Source organism: Coniosporium apollinis, assembly GCF_000281105.1.
Source record: "Coniosporium apollinis CBS 100218 chromosome Unknown supercont1.16, whole genome shotgun sequence".
NCBI lineage: Eukaryota > Fungi > Ascomycota > Dothideomycetes > Coniosporium > Coniosporium apollinis.
This window is the reverse complement of record NW_006913278.1, coordinates 257633-272646: the sequence shown is the minus strand read 5'-3', so window position 1 is coordinate 272646 and position 15014 is coordinate 257633. Positions and strand designations below refer to the sequence as shown.

The 15014-nt window shown below is 55.5% G+C and overlaps 6 protein-coding genes across 6 annotated transcripts; 2 read left to right on the top strand and 4 right to left on the bottom strand.

Annotated features, from left to right (window-relative positions):
- Positions 1-178: 178 nt before the first annotated feature.
- On the bottom strand, positions 179-961 carry W97_03853 (uncharacterized protein; the record flags this gene model as incomplete). The annotated part of the gene is made up of 1 exon (XM_007781747.1): positions 179-961. One exon carries the CDS (start codon positions 959-961, stop codon positions 179-181), a length of 783 nt encoding a protein of 260 aa, XP_007779937.1.
- Positions 962-1981: 1020 nt separating this feature from the next.
- On the bottom strand, positions 1982-4235 carry W97_03852 (3-methylcrotonyl-CoA carboxylase alpha subunit; the record flags this gene model as incomplete). The annotated part of the gene is made up of 3 exons (XM_007781746.1): positions 1982-2035; positions 2092-4018; positions 4072-4235. 3 exons carry the CDS (start codon positions 4233-4235, stop codon positions 1982-1984), a joined length of 2145 nt encoding a protein of 714 aa, XP_007779936.1.
- Positions 4236-4931: 696 nt separating this feature from the next.
- On the top strand, positions 4932-6262 carry W97_03851 (uncharacterized protein; the record flags this gene model as incomplete). The annotated part of the gene is made up of 2 exons (XM_007781745.1): positions 4932-5009; positions 5090-6262. 2 exons carry the CDS (start codon positions 4932-4934, stop codon positions 6260-6262), a joined length of 1251 nt encoding a protein of 416 aa, XP_007779935.1.
- A 3139-nt stretch (positions 6263-9401) lies between these two features.
- Positions 9402-10308, bottom strand: W97_03850 (uncharacterized protein; the record flags this gene model as incomplete). The annotated part of the gene is made up of 3 exons (XM_007781744.1): positions 9402-9830; positions 9919-10203; positions 10261-10308. The coding sequence occupies 3 exons, from the start codon at positions 10306-10308 to the stop codon at positions 9402-9404; spliced, it is 762 nt and encodes a 253-aa protein (XP_007779934.1).
- A 400-nt stretch (positions 10309-10708) lies between these two features.
- W97_03849 (uncharacterized protein) lies at positions 10709-13115 on the bottom strand (the record flags this gene model as incomplete). The annotated part of the gene is made up of 4 exons (XM_007781743.1): positions 10709-10738; positions 10788-12505; positions 12565-12885; positions 12944-13115. 4 exons carry the CDS (start codon positions 13113-13115, stop codon positions 10709-10711), a joined length of 2241 nt encoding a protein of 746 aa, XP_007779933.1.
- A 1006-nt stretch (positions 13116-14121) lies between these two features.
- Positions 14122-14697, top strand: W97_03848 (uncharacterized protein; the record flags this gene model as incomplete). The annotated part of the gene is made up of 1 exon (XM_007781742.1): positions 14122-14697. The coding sequence occupies one exon, from the start codon at positions 14122-14124 to the stop codon at positions 14695-14697; it is 576 nt and encodes a 191-aa protein (XP_007779932.1).
- Between the last annotated feature and the right edge of the window lie 317 nt (positions 14698-15014).

The following is a 15014-nucleotide window of genomic DNA, read 5'->3' as shown; positions in this document are numbered from 1 at the left end:
AAGGTCTCCGTGCAAGACGAGGGCAAGCGTGAACAACGACAGCAGCGACTCATAGATAAGATTTATCATTAACACACCCGTCTCTTTATGATGGTGTCTATACAAAACGACCTCTCGAGGCCTACGAAGGATAACACCCAAACACAACACCGTTAGGTCCACCAATGCTCGAACCAGCCTACAACATTGCTAACCAGCCCAAAACACCAACGACCAATCCCGCGAACCCGCCATTGATTCCCGCAAGCGGTACACCAGCGCCGGTGAAAGAAGAAGCCGCAGGCGTGGTGACAGTCGCGTTGCGCCCTCCCCCAACAGTCGAGGTGCCACTGCTCGGCATTGCCACCACCGAGGACGCAGAAGCAGCGTGGGAGGTAACAGCACCAGCCGGCACGGTCGTGAGGGTGGACATTGACGACATCTCCGCGTGAGAAGATGCGGCAGGTGCGGAACTCTCGACCACAGACGTAACAGCCGCAGCGCTGCTAGCGACGTCGGTATAGCTAGGCATGACCTCCATGCCGCCCTCGCTCGAGAACACCGCGCTCGTCGCCGCCTCGCTCGTCACAGCCGCCGGTGCGCTAGTCTCCGCGAACGTCGGCATGGTCTCCACAGCCGCCGCGCTCGTCTCCACAGGCGCGCTCGTCACGACAGCCTCGGCGCTCGTCGCCGCCGCGGCACTGGTGGGCCCGGCGCCCCAGCCCGGCAGAAACCGTGGGCTGTACGTCGCGGTGCCCTGATAGGCGCCGCAGCCCGGGACGGTGGTCTTGGCCGGGGCGCGCCCGCCGCCGCAGTCGAGGAGCTCGCAGATCTCGCCGGATGACGGGACGTACCAGATCATGGAGGCTTGGTTGTAGGCGTCGCGGGTGGAGGAGGAGACGCAGCCGCCGAGGTCGGTTTTGGCGAGGGCCGAGGCGGTCAGAGCCGCAAGGGCGAGGGTGGTAGAAACAGTGGAGCGCATTCTGACGGTGGGCGGTTCGGAGGGAGCGAATGAAGTTGGTAGAGAGAGGATGGAGGATGAGTTTGTTTCTTTTTTTGCTGGGACAGCGGTGGGAAAGACTGCTGCGAAAGCGCTGGAGAACAAAGAATGAGATTGACGGCGTGCTTGCTGAGAAAGAGCGATGGAACGAGTGACTTGGAGCGTACAGGGGAAGCACGAGGACAAGGAGCTTTATTAATACCTACCCACCTTCTACATCTTACCAAAGGCGCGCGAAAAGCGAGATGAACGTTGATCCTCCAGAGTCAACAGCCGTGCGGTGATTCGCGGAGTGTCGCTACCAGCATGGGGCTGAAACCAAGCTTTGCGGCTAAAAGCGGCCGAATTCCGAAATAGAATTAAAAGGGGCGGCGGCTGAACCTCGCTAGCCGTTGTTCGGTGCTTGCTCCGTACGGAGTACCTGCCTCTGAACAAAGCGGTTGGGGATGCATCACAACGTTACATCAAGACTGGCGCGTGGGCTGTCTGATTAACTTGGAATGAATCGAGTAGGGATGCCGCAGCGTGTGTGGGATGCCTCTTCCAGCGCCCATGACGTGGAAAAAGGCCAAGTTCCATTACAGGCAGCCTGTACTGCTCAAGTCACTGGATCACAGAGGGCACAGCTATCTGGTAAGGTTTTGTATAGTCGGCTTCAGTTTCATCTAAGTCTACTATGCTATGAGGAAAGACCCCAGTAATGATCTGTCCTTTCTGCTGGCCTGATGTGCGCGGGGATCTTGCAAACATACGGCGGCAGGTCCTGCACGCAGATAGGAACAGATCTCACACAAAACAGGCGCTCCCTTCCGTACACACCCCTCGTTGAGGGATGTGTCATTGGTGGGCGATGCCAGCCGGTACAAGCTGTCGTTCAATGTCTCACCAAAACACCAGACGGAGGTATCCCCGGCGAAGTCTCGAAGCAGAGCTACTGTCCTCTATGCTCGGCCATCACTGATTATCTACCTTTCGCCAGGCGGTCAAGAGTCTGAAAGCATATTACTTCCCCTCCTCCGCGAATTCGACAAGCGCCGTGCCCGCCTTGCACAGATCCTGTCCCCTGATTAGCAAAGTTGTGCTCGAAATGCACTAGATATGCGAGCACTCACCCCCTTCCCATGCACAACCCTAGCAATGACACCGTTGTGCGGACTCCTAATCACTGTCTCCATCTTCATGCTCTCAATCACCACAAGCGGCTGTCCCTTCTCAACAGCATCCCCTTCCTGTACCTCAACGCGCAAGACCTTACACGGCATAGGCGCCAGCACGCTATTCGCCACGTCTTTAATCCCCAGCGCTTTCTCCGCCCACTTGGGCACCGCGAGCTGCAGCCTGTACATCCTGCCCTGCTGGAAAAGGATGATGCGTTCTGCGTCTCTGATGAAAGTCGTCGCGAGGCGGGTATGCGGGTAAAAGGACGTGATCGTGTTGCTAGCGGTGTCGAAGGTAGCGACGACATCGGGGTAGTCGGCCTCGTTGACCGAGACGGTGTAGATGCTCGGTCCGGTCTGGCGTACACGGACAGTCGTTGCAGTAGGCTCGCCGGTGCCATCAGGCGCGGGTTCGGTGAGGTGGAACTCGCGCTGTTGGTAGCCCGTTCCAAACCCAACGAGGGCGCCAGGGACCCCGAAGATGGAGTCGGCAGACTGGGCCTGAATTTCCTGCTGCAGCAGCCCGATGGCCGCCTGGGCAAGGACTTCCGGCGCAGCGGGCTGGCGCGCGAAGAGCTCCGCGCGGTGTTTCTCGATGTACCCGGTCTCGACGTCGCCGGCGGCGAAAGCGGGACTAACGCAGATTCTCTTGAGGAACTCGATGTTGGTGATCGGACCGGCGACTTGATATTCTTCGAGCGCTGCGCGCAGCTTTTGCAGGGCGGCTTGGCGCGTTGGTCCTCGCACGATCAGCTTCGCAATCATGGGATCGTAGTGAGAAGACACTTCATCGCCCGTAACGAAGCCTGCGTCGATCCTGACGGTGTCGGTTGCGGCTGGGGTGCGCAAGTGGAGAAGCTTGCCGGAGTCGGGTATGAAGCCCATGTCGGGGTTCTCGGCGTAGATGCGAGCCTCGATGGCTGCGCCCCTCTCCAAGATCCTTTGATGGATCTCTTCTTGGGTAAGAGGTAGTTTGCCGCCTTCGGCGACTATGAGCTGCCAGCGTACGAGGTCTTCGCCGGTTACCATCTCGGTGACTGGGTGCTCGACCTGAAGCCGTGTGTTCATCTCCATGAAGAAGAACTCGCCAGTGTCGTTGTCGAAGATGAACTCCACAGTGCCAGCTCCTTCGTAGCCCACAGCCAGCGCGGCTGCTCGTGCCTTCTCCCACAGGTCCTGGCGGATCTCTTCAGGTAGATGCGGAGCAGGCGATTCTTCCAAGATTTTCTGGTGGCGGCGCTGGATGCTGCAGTCTCGCTCACCCAGAGCCACGCAGTTACCGTGCTTGTCCGCAAAGACCTGCACTTCGATATGCCTCGGCTTGGTGATGTACTTCTCAACAAGCATCACATCGTCTCCAAACGAGTTGCGCGCTTCCGATTTTGCGGACGCGAGTTGATCCAGAAAGACCTCCGGCGTCTCTGCAATACGCATGCCCTTTCCTCCGCCTCCCTTGACCGCCTTAAGCAGCACCGGATATCCGATCTTCTCAGCCTCGGCCTTAAGGTACTCGGGATCCTGGTTACTGCCATGGTAGCCCGGTATACACGGCACGCCCGCCGCAGTCATGATATCCTTGCTCTGGCTCTTGCTGCCCATGGCCTCGATAGCCTGCCATGGCGGCCCGATGAAGGTTAGGCCCGCTTCCGTGCACTTGCGCGCAAAGTGCGGGTTCTCGCTCAGGAAGCCGTAGCCGGGGTGGATGCCATTGCAGCCCTGGTCCTTGGCGACTTGGATGATGCGGTCCCCGTCGAGGTAGGTGGTGGGCTCGCCGAGATTTACGGCGAAGGGGGAGCAGAGGGCATGCTGGGAGTGGGCATCCGGGGTGGTGTAGATGGTGGTGGTGCGGATGCCGTATTCGGATGCTGTGCGGTTGACGCGGCTGTGGTATTGTTAGTGGACAAATACTAGCTGTGATGGATCAACGTGTATTACAGTGCGATTTCTCCTCTATTGGCAATCAGGACAGAGGTCAGCGGCTTGAACACTGGCGTGTTTGCGCCGGCTGCAGAGGTGTTTCTACGGACGGCGGCGGCGCCATTGGCTTTGAATATGAAGGCAAACCCTTGCGGTCGCCTCAAACCCGAGAGAGCAGACATCGAAAAGCTTCAGGAATGACAGGAAGAATCTGGAGAAGGATATGTCCAGCGTTTTGTGGTTACTGTACCCCGGATTTCACAACCCCGGATGGTGGGCGCGGTACTAAGCCGACGACAGCCGTCACCGAGGCTTGAGCGCTGGGCAGCATCAGCTTCCTCGAACCCTATGTCACCTCATTGTTGTTGCAGAGAGTGCCTACGAGTGTGGACGCCTTACGACACAGGAACAATGTTGGTCATGGGAATAGACACTACGCGATGACGAACGTCTGCATCGCTGGGATGGCTGACGGGCTGACGGGCTGCGCTTTCCTTCACACCCTTCACACCCTTCCCCAGCCAGAGCCGCCGAGCCTCCCCGACAACACCATTCCTTCGCACCACAAAGCATGCCGCCCACAGGCTAGAGTCCTCCACTGCGCGCGGACGCAACACGCCACGTTCACATGAGCAAGCTCTACGACCCATCTTCTTCCTCCGAGGGTTTCTGCTACTCATAGGTTTTCTCCGCCATCACCTCCGCTGACGCGTCGTGCCGCTTTCCTGGGCATTTCCGATACGCGAAACGCGACTGCCCACCTGCTCCAGCAGGGTTGCGCCTATTTTAGAGCCTTCGAGAAGCGCTGCATTGGAAGATCTAGCGTGTTGCAAGACATCGTAACCCACGCCATTTCAGCTCTTCTCACGAGGGGCGCCATGTCCGACATCGAAGACTTCCTCGACGACGTCTTCGACCCCGACTACGTCTATGTAGAAGAGTCATACGACGTCGTGGTATGTCTGATCCAGCTCCATGCACTTATCCCCAGCATCTGGTGTCACGCGTGCAGTCATCCGCTAACCTGAGACCGCAGGACGACCTTGCCGAGCGCGCCGTTGCGTCGCCCGTTCCGCCAGAAAACGACGAAGATCTGCTCAACTACGATCCATTCGACTACTGGGAGGACATCGAGTACAACGACGATGGCTTCAACGATGCGGGACCGAGGCGCAGCCGGGAGCGCGTAGAACCAGATGCGGAGAGGGCAGGCCAGAAGAGGAAGAAGGCGTTCACTCTGACCTCGCCTGAGAAGCGACTGAAAGCGGCCTCAGGCGAGGCGCGCCCGGTCAGCGGAGCCGAGTCTCCCACACCCACGGTAGCTTGGAAGACACACTGCGAAGAAGGACGTCCACCCACTGTCGAGAATTTCGATCGATCTTTCGCGCTTCTTAAGGATTGGAGGGAGCGCTATGCCAATTCTCCCGGGTTCAAGACCGCGAAGAGCCCAAATAATCCTCCTCGCGAGGATGTAGCCAGCAACGACCTTCTCTCCCCACCCTCCGACTCCGAGGACGAAGAAGTTGAAATGGACATGGACGTGCTCAAAGCGGCCCTCCGCACCAACCTAGCCAGACTGGGCGCCGCACCAGAGGACATTGACGAAACCACTCTACTCGAGTTCGCCACTCGTTTGATGCAGAATCAAGATGCCGCAGACGACATCGTTGGCGAACTGGCGGACAACATTCTCGGCGCTGGCGAGGACGATGACTCCGAGGACGCAGTCATCCCGGACTGGCTCGCGCAGCAGCTGAAGCCGAAGGACGCGGACGACGATGAAATGAACCGCCAGGGCACCCCAGAGAAAGAGCATAGACTGCCGACCCCCTCTTCCAGCCAGAGCACCAGGAGCACAAAGTCGATCATGTTCGCAGAAGCCACTCCTCCCGCTACTCGAAAGGACGTCCCAAGCTTGCCTACCGAGGAGACCATACCCGCGCCCAGGGACGAGCCCCAGGCGGCGCATTCACTTGAATCGTCTAAACTCGATAGGGCTGAGGCGCTCAAGGACGCGTTGGGCAACGCTCAAGCTAATAAAACTTCACCCAAGAAGCGCAAGGCGGACGGAGCGGACGAGCCGACCACTCATATCCCTAGGCCAAAGCGACGCGCTCCGTCTTATGCAGCGCCGACCGCGACTAGCAAGGCGAAGACCTCGAATTCTGCGCCGAAGGCCTCGCAAGGCCGGAAAGCCAAACGTGGCTAAGCGATGGCTCTGGAACTGAAGCCGAGAGCGCTTCTTCTTGCGGATGTTCCGTAGTCCAGGCTTAGATTCCCGTTAGGATACATGGTACAACTGCAGCGTTTTGGCTACTCGCATGCTACATTCTACACGAGCAAGACCTGGTTTCTACGCCCCGCCTGAAAAACTTTGTTGGCGGGCTGGGTTGGATACTTGCATCACAGGTTGGGATTTGTTACAAATGCATAGCGCTGGAGCACGCTTTCAGGATAGGTCATATGCTATGCATCATCGGTGGCTCTGTATGCACGCACTCATGGTCAGTATGCGCAATGAACAAATTAGAGTTTTTCACACTTCTTTGCTCCACGTTGTCAGGTCAGCAGTTGGTCTTCTCACCGCAACTTCTGGCGTAAGGCGTCAGAGTACCGAACAGCGTTTAAGTATGTACTGCCCGAAGACAAGATAGGACGAGATAAAACTAGAGTGGCCGAACTTCGTAACAGTCTCTCCAATATGCCAAGCTTTCCGATTCTCGACTTCGTCGTTTCCACTGAGTCAGGTGAAGACTTTCCGACGTTGCCTAGGCTTTTATATGGAGGTTCTTGGATAGCTTCGTCTGACGTCTCCTTGGACGTGTCTCGAACGGACGAGTAGACGCCCTAGAAACACCTACCGAAGCGGCGTCCACAAAGGCATACGGCCGGCCAGCTGGCGCGACATACCGACCATCCTCGTCTTGAATGACGTGCTTTCAGCCTTTGTTGGTCTACATTGCTCACTCGGGGATCCTCTGTCTCAATAGTAAGCAAGGACAGTAATGCGGCAGGAGGGTTTGTACGCAGTTGGTGAAGTCCTCGTCTTCCACGACTTCCCGCAACCATCGTTACGAATGACCATGCCTATCCTCAAACGCAGGCTTCGGGCTGTGCTTACACCGCTGGTTGTTACGAGGCCCTTTCCTGCCAATGGAGCCGAGTTTTCAATTTTTCTTCACTGACCTTGTCCCTTTCGTCATGTCGGTGTGCACACGTTTTTATGACGAGTGCTGACAGCATTCTGCGATCCTCTAACCATGTCCCGGCAGTGGATGAGGTGAAGTGGACTTGCGGCGGCGGTCTGTCCAGCAATACGCTCTTTGTTGTTAAGGGTACACATGCTGATGCGCTGGCAGGACCCCCTCTATGGCTCGCAGCTGCCAGACCTTCTTAACCCCCCAGCCGTGCACCATTCACTGAGCGCTATTGTCAGGTTCTTGCGGTTGCGGCCGGTCATGTGGGCTCATCGCAAAGCCAGGGAACCGTTGGGAAGACACGGGAAGAGCCGACGCATGAGGTATGCGTGCGTAATGTCCTAGCGCAATGAGTACTTCACAAGGGGCTTCAGAAACAAGTTTGAGGCCTCTAGAAGACACTTATACCCGCAAGATCAACCGTCGAAGTCCCGCAACCCAGACAAACGACTACAATAACTCTTGAACAGTAGGTACATACCCGTTCGGATCCCGCGCCTGAAAGTAATACTCAGTATAGCGAACCTGAATCAACTTTCTACTCGAGCATAAACACGTCTTTGCGGACCACTGCATCAATCAGGTCAACAGTACGCATCAGATATGCCAGAACACGTCTTCGATATGTTGCTGACTATGGCCTCAGTGACCGATCCCAATACAACAACTACTACTGCTACTACTACCACAGCCCCCCCGGTTGACCCCAACAAGTGCGGCCAGTGCGGCTGTAACTTCACGGGGGCGGCCAAGAAATGTACATGTGGAGATCGAAGGGCCCCACGCTGAGGCAGACTGCCAGTTCGTGGTGTTGTTGGAGGTGATGAGAGCGGCTGATATGTACCTAGCCCGGTACATTCGATAACCAATCTACTTGTTCCTCAAGCTTCCCAGTCTCTTAGTGGTGAAGTTATGAAGCTATGAAGTTCGGCAAACGCCCCGAATGGCGGTCGTATATCTCTATCAAATGATTAGAATTGGAGCATGGTCTGCTTACCTGCCACCCGGCCTTCTGCCCTTCCCACTCAAAAGGCGAAAGAGCATACAGGAGGCGGCTGCGTGCGTGCCAAGTGAAGGTATCTGTGACCCAGCTTCGAACCGCAAACACACTTCACTGCACGGCTTGGCGTTGCACGCGAGATACAAGTGCAAAAGCTCTGCGTTGTCATAAGCTTGCTTCTTCCCCTGACGCCATACTTCCAAGTGATCAAATTTCTCACTGCGTAGCAGCGCAGCATCCCATGACATCCTCCGGAAAATAGTCGGCGAATTCAAGCCCACAAAGCTGAACATCCTAGCCCAGACCTCGGGAGTTGTTGAGAGGGCCTGGCGTGCGGAATGGGTGGGTTCGACGTTCGGACGCAGCGACGGTGCCGAGACTTACGAAGGAGGATGAACAGGAGCTTCTGGAGGAGGTCCTAAGGACTCTGGGTCGGATCTAGTCAGTTCTGGGGACCTAATAAGCTTGAACGTATGTTGTTCGAGATAGCGGCAACACCTGTTGCTACGGCCTCTTGCAGGCTTCCCCATATCAGCACCCCTTTCTCAAAGAGAAATGTTGTATCCAAGCGTTCTGCGGTCTACGCTCTAATTTCTGCTAAGGGATGTTTTCAGAAACTATTGCCCACTTCAGAATCACAAGTCGACACTGTAGGGTTGCAGCATCCCGAGGTCTTTGTGACGGCCTGCATGTACTCGGATACGTCGTGCAATGTCGTCTTCCTAGCCAACCATACACACATAGATCGTGTTCCCAAGGAATCCGCATCTGTTGGCAATGGCCAAGAAGTTTAGTTTTTCTAAATGGCTGACCCGCCAACTACCGCTCAAGATTACCGATGTGATAAGGGATATCCGAAGATCCGCTCGGCGATTCAATGAAAAGGAGAGCGCCGCCCTAGTTTATCTTCGCTGAACCAGTAATAATAGCCACCCTCGTTAAAAGTCGCAGTCGCAGCCATGACTAGAGGAGCTGATCGAGGGGGACATCTCGGCGTCGACGGCTTGGATGATTTCCGTAGGGTGATTGGGTCCGAGGCAATCGGCATGGCCGAAATCTTGTTGAAACCCGGCTGGGCAAAGATAGCTTATCATTGGAAGCATGAGGGTCTCTTAGGCTCACACACGGATTTTTAGCTGTAACCTACACCTTTAAAACTTCTCACAAGCCGGCCTCAAATCCAACTCATGCGTCCAAAGACACGGCTCCTGCTCACTCAACCACAAGTACGTCTTGCCCACCGCCTCCGCACTCATCTTCTTCCCCTGCTTCTGGTCCTCCCCATCCTCATCCACTATGCTCCCGTTCGCAATCGTGTGCACCACATGTACGCCCTTCTCTGACATTTCCCTCGCGAGCGTCTGCGCCAGCTGCCGCACGCTTGCGCGGCCGGCGCCGTAGGCAGCGAACTGTGCGGAGCAACGCAGCGCGCCGAGGGTACCGGTGAAGATGATGGTGCCTTTCTTCGAGCCGCCCTCCTGTAGTGGAGTTTCGCCATGATCAGCGAAGAAGCGCTTTAAGGATTCCTGGGCGAAGGTGAACGCGCCGCCAACATAGGCTTCAAGGGATCCGGTAAAGTCCTGCGTGGTTGGAAGCTCCATCAGTTCTTTACTCTGGAACCGCACCGCGGCAGGTGCATGCGGGTGTGTCCGCAACTGGAGACCATACCTCGTACGTCTCCTCCATAAACGGCTTCTTGCTACTGTGCTTGATGCTGTATATCGCCATCTGCAACTTCAGATCCTTAAACGACTCATGCTGCTGGATATCCGCGAACGTCTTCTTTAGCGAGTCTGGCGAAGTGTCTGTCGGGAAGGCTTCGAGTACTGCGTCTGGGCTGGACGATCGGAGAGACTTGAGTAGGTCATTGAGCGGTTCGGGGCGGCGAGCGAGCAGTGCCACGGCGAGGTTGCCATGGGAGGGATGAGATAGTATTCGAGCAATACCGGCGCCCTTAAAAATATTAGCGAACGGGCATCTGGAAGCTGCATGGTAACATATTCATCGCACAGTGTTTGGACCAGCCCCGATCAGGATAGCTAAGCCTTTGGGCGGCATTGTGGACAGAGAGCAGTTGCTAGTGAGTGTGTAGGTGTGAAAAGGTTCCTGATGAAGTTTTCCACGGTCAAGTGGTTGCTGTCGCGTTGTATGCTTGAGTGTAATAGCATCTTCCTCCAATTTGAAGGTGCCGCGGAGTGTGACGTCATGGTATAAATAGGGTCTTGCGCGGATCTGCTGGCTAGTTCGCTAGGCGAGATCTTGCAATGAATCAAGAGACAATCAACTAGTGGAACGGAGGATGACAACAATGTGTTGTTCTGTGATAGTTGCTGCCCTGGTGTCGCGGAAGCACTATAAAACCACATGAAAACGTTGGACCGATTGCGTGACCGCGCCGCGCAATGCACCCCTCAGTAGCCCATCAAACGCCTAAGTCCGCCAAAGAAGTACACGTTGGTTACGTATATGAGTTACCGAGATCATGTTCCTTCGCTCTGTTAGCTGTCTGTCTGTCAACATGATCTCTGGTGACATACCTTGATGTAGTCGTGCCCCTTCTCCTCGAAATCAGCTCTGGTGATGAATGCATCTCTCGACGCTGGCTGGCTCGACCACCACGCAGCACCTTTCCAAGCATCCAGCCCTGGATGGTTTGCTCTTCTGATACCTAGCGGCGAATCAGCCGGTAGAACCGCGCGTAACTCGCTCCGAAGCCGATCCTCGAAGCCCCGGAACAGTGTATTGCCGCCGGTCAAGAAAATGTCCTTCAAGATTTCCGACCGATGTGGTGAGTCGGCTAACCGTTCGGTCAGGATACCTGCAGCGATTTCGACGATACCTGCCTGGTCGATCCCGGCGATTGAGGGCTGGAAGACGACCTCCGGCACGCGTATCCGCTCGACGTTGAGGTGTACCTGATGCAAGTCGCGCTGGCTCTCTGGGTCAAAAGGCCACGGTCCATGGAGAAAGGCGTGCATTAAGCTCTTCGTCCAATCCGTCTGCGCTTCTCGCGTGCTCTGTTCCGTGAAGTTTGGATCGTGCTTGAGGAGCTGCGCTTCGATGTTCTTTAGGTTGGCGCTGAGGTCCTCTTCCTCTTCCTCGTCACTCTGCTCACCAGTAGCAATTGTTCGATAAACGCCCCAGTCGGCATCATCAGCGCCAAAATTGTCATCGTCGCCACCACGGCGACGCTTCTTCGTCTTGTCGTCTGAAGCCAGGTTGGCGATCGCCTTCATTCGTGATTGATTTGCCAGTGACTTCCTGTTTCCCAAGTCTGCCTTCAAACGCTCTCGGTCCTTGATCTTCTGAATGATGGCCTGACGAGCAATCCTGCGCTCCTCGACCCAGCCACTCAGATCGGTTTCCCGGCGCTCATTGTCTAGCCGCTCCTCTTCCGCTACCCTTGCTTTCTCGCGCTCCTTTTCGGCCTTTGCACGAGCTCGGGCGTCGTAGTTTGATTTCATAAGTCGCTGCCCGCGTTTCTGTCGCAGCCCCTCTTCATCTAGCTGCTCGTCCGGGACATCAAGCAAAGGGAAAGTTGGTGTCTCTATTTCTTCCTCCACTGCATCACCCACGTCCTTGTTTCTCGCCTTGCGGATGGACTTCTCCATGTCCTTAATTCTCCTATCAAGCTGCCCCTCGTCATCGAAATCATCGGCATCAAGTCGGCGCTTCACTTCCTTCTTGGGAAGATCTACCAAACCCTCCTGTAAGCTCTTGTAGTACTCTAGCTCCTGTTCCTTCCGGATCAGCTTCTCGAGTCTCATCTTTGCAGCTTGCTCTTGGAGTCGTCGGCCGCCCTCTTTGCGCTTCTCTGCCGCCCTGGCTAGCTCTTCCTCGCTCTTCTGCACCACTACTTGCTCCGTGAACGGGCACTGTATGACATGATCTCGGTCTTCTAGCCCGGTCCAATCTAGGTACTTGTTGATCTCCGATTCGTAATCTTGCGAGATGTAGCAGTGCTCGCGCACAAGATCTTCGGCCTGAGTGTCGCTTATCTTCCCTGGAAAGCTTGGATACTTGAGCCGGAGGAGCCTCTGTAGATATTCGGCGCTTTGGAAGCGACCCCAGTTCAGTCGAGTCGCATGGGAGAGCATTGGTTTCCGCTCAGCAACCGGAATAACGTGTGTGGACATGTACGAGGACGATATAACCAGACCGTTGCGGCCACCGTTATAACTGTAGGAAAAGAGCGAGTCGATGCCGTAGGCTACTGAGGGGGCGCCATAAAGCTCAAAGAGAATCTCAGACATAGCTGTATGCGTGCCACCGTATTAGCCTCTGCCAACTCAGTAGATAATTTTATATACGTACTCTTGCGTGCGTAGCCCAGATTGGCGACTGGCTCGGTCATAACTACCGGCCGGTCGATTCTACCAGCAGAACCATCTATCCCAAGTTTGATGAAGACATAGTCCAGTACGCCCTCAATAACGTCCCAGTTGTTCACAATATTGCTGCCCGGCTCATATGCGTTCTTCGCTTGCCCTCGCGCTGTGCCATCGGCGTAGATGTCTGATCCGCAGAACATGAACGTGCGGTTGAGCTTGCGATCTCGATAGCGAGCCATAAGCGGAGGGAGAGATACGCGCGGATTCTGGTCGAAAGACCATCCGGCGCGAACTGCAGAAGAACCTGCACGCCCATCGTGTTAGCTCTGTCGGGGAAACGGAACATGTGCGCGGTGTTGTACCATTATCGATGACTATCGCGGTGTCGGGAGTGCTTTGCCGGTAGCCTTGAGAGTCGACGGGGCGCACGCCTTCGAAGGGAGGTTCGCTCAGGCTCCATATTCGCGCCGGTTGGGGTTTGGGTGAGTTGCGCCCCGAAGGAAGTGAGCTCTCATCTGCCGTCGAGTGCACCATGGTGGTTGAGCTATCGTGGAGGGCGGCGTGAGAGTACGATCATGTCATGGTGGAAAAGAAATGTAGAGAGTGGTGAGCGCCTCTAGGGCGGTACGAGGGGTAGAAGCTACATCGCGAAGTGACAACCGTGCCTTTGAGTCTCTGGGAGTCCGAGATCATGGATGGGCTACCGCGCGTCTAACATTAAGCGCGATTAAGCGCGATCTATCAAACCAGGTGCGAAGTCTTAAGGCTATATCAATCACCCATCACGCCAGCCACAACTCATGCTCCGATACCAAAATCCCATAAATTACCGTGATGACCTCATGAGGGATCTTTAAGGCTGTCCGTGCCTGCGCTGCACATTAGACATCTATTCATCCAGCAGCCGATCAATACCATACCTTCAAGGTGGAAGAGAACATTAGATTGGTAGTTTTTGAACATCTGTGCCACCAGCTCGACATTCATATTCTGTATGTTGATTTCCTAGGCTCCTGATCAGCTGGGCGCCTGTTATGGTCCCCATGGTGGACAACCGAACCTGTAGGCTCCTATTCAACGCCATGATGGCCTCGTTGAGCTTCTCCTGTAACTCGATCAGCGCTCTTCTGTCTCTTGGTTAGTCATCGCCGTCACTCACAACGTTGGTGATAATACGGGAGAGGAGAAGGCTCTGCTGATGCTCGTGTGGGCTCTCCTGTTCAACGGATGAGCAATTGCAGCACGGTAAAGAAAAGACCGTCGAGAGTACTCACCATGCTGAAGACAATATCTTCAACGTGAATCGCGATTTACTTGTGGAATTGTCTGAGGGGAATAAATCTGTCGCGAGCATCGAAAGCAACAACAACCGTGGGAACGCTATTCTAGATGAGGCAGTCCGCGATCCTTGGCGAGCCGCTTCATGGCCTATGTGAATTTAACATTGTCTTCTCCGCTCGACTCACGTCAACCTCCAGGTTTCCACCCTCTGATAATACGTCCGCCCATATTGCACCCGACTGCTATACGAACACCCAACATGGCTCCCATCACCCAAGCCTCCGACGATAGCAACCACCAAGCCCTCCTCGACAAGCTCGATATCTACGCCGTGCGAAAACCCTGGCGCACCCCCCATTGGAAGCCGCCGCAGCGTCGAAACAAGAATGTCAAGCAGATCATAGCTGAAGCTTCACGCAAAGAAGCATCGGTCATGGCAACCCAGAACAACAGCGGGACATCGACGCCCCTCCCAGCATACTCCTCAATGGCTACCGGCGGTTTGGCGACGCCAGTCAACGGTGCAGATGGCAATCTGAGCATCGCACAAGCAGCACAGAACCTTTCGACGTTGGTTCTCGAGAAGAACCTACGCTCATCGGGCGCGTCGGGAGGCCCCGCCGTCACGTACACCAACATCGAGTCGGCACCATCATTACATCCCTCAAGTCAGAAACGCTACTGCGATATCACTGGACTGTCTGCGCCATACACAGATCCGAAATCGAGGCTGAGATATCACGACAAGGAGGTTTTTGCGGCAATTCGGACGTTAGGCCAGGCTGCAACGGAGGGCTACCTTGCGGCCAGAGGAGCGCACACGGTACTCAAATGAGCGAATCCACGCATATTCAAGAGGAGGACATCCTAGCGTCACACGTGGCACGCAGAGAAAGAATAGCTGCGGGTAGTGGAAGTCATGATCAAGGACTACAGATGCTCGAGTAGTCCTCGGTATGTAGGACTATCAAAGTCAAACCTCTTCTACCCACCTCGCCTCTTTCGAGACGTGGCTCAATGAAGACGCTCCGGCTTAATCGCAGTCGTTGTTCGTTGGTCTTCGCCCTAGGTGACAGGGTACCGGAAGAGCATGGGTGGAGGCTCTCCCAGTTACAGCAGAACTTTAGGTACTGCTGTAGTCCAGGCGCATTA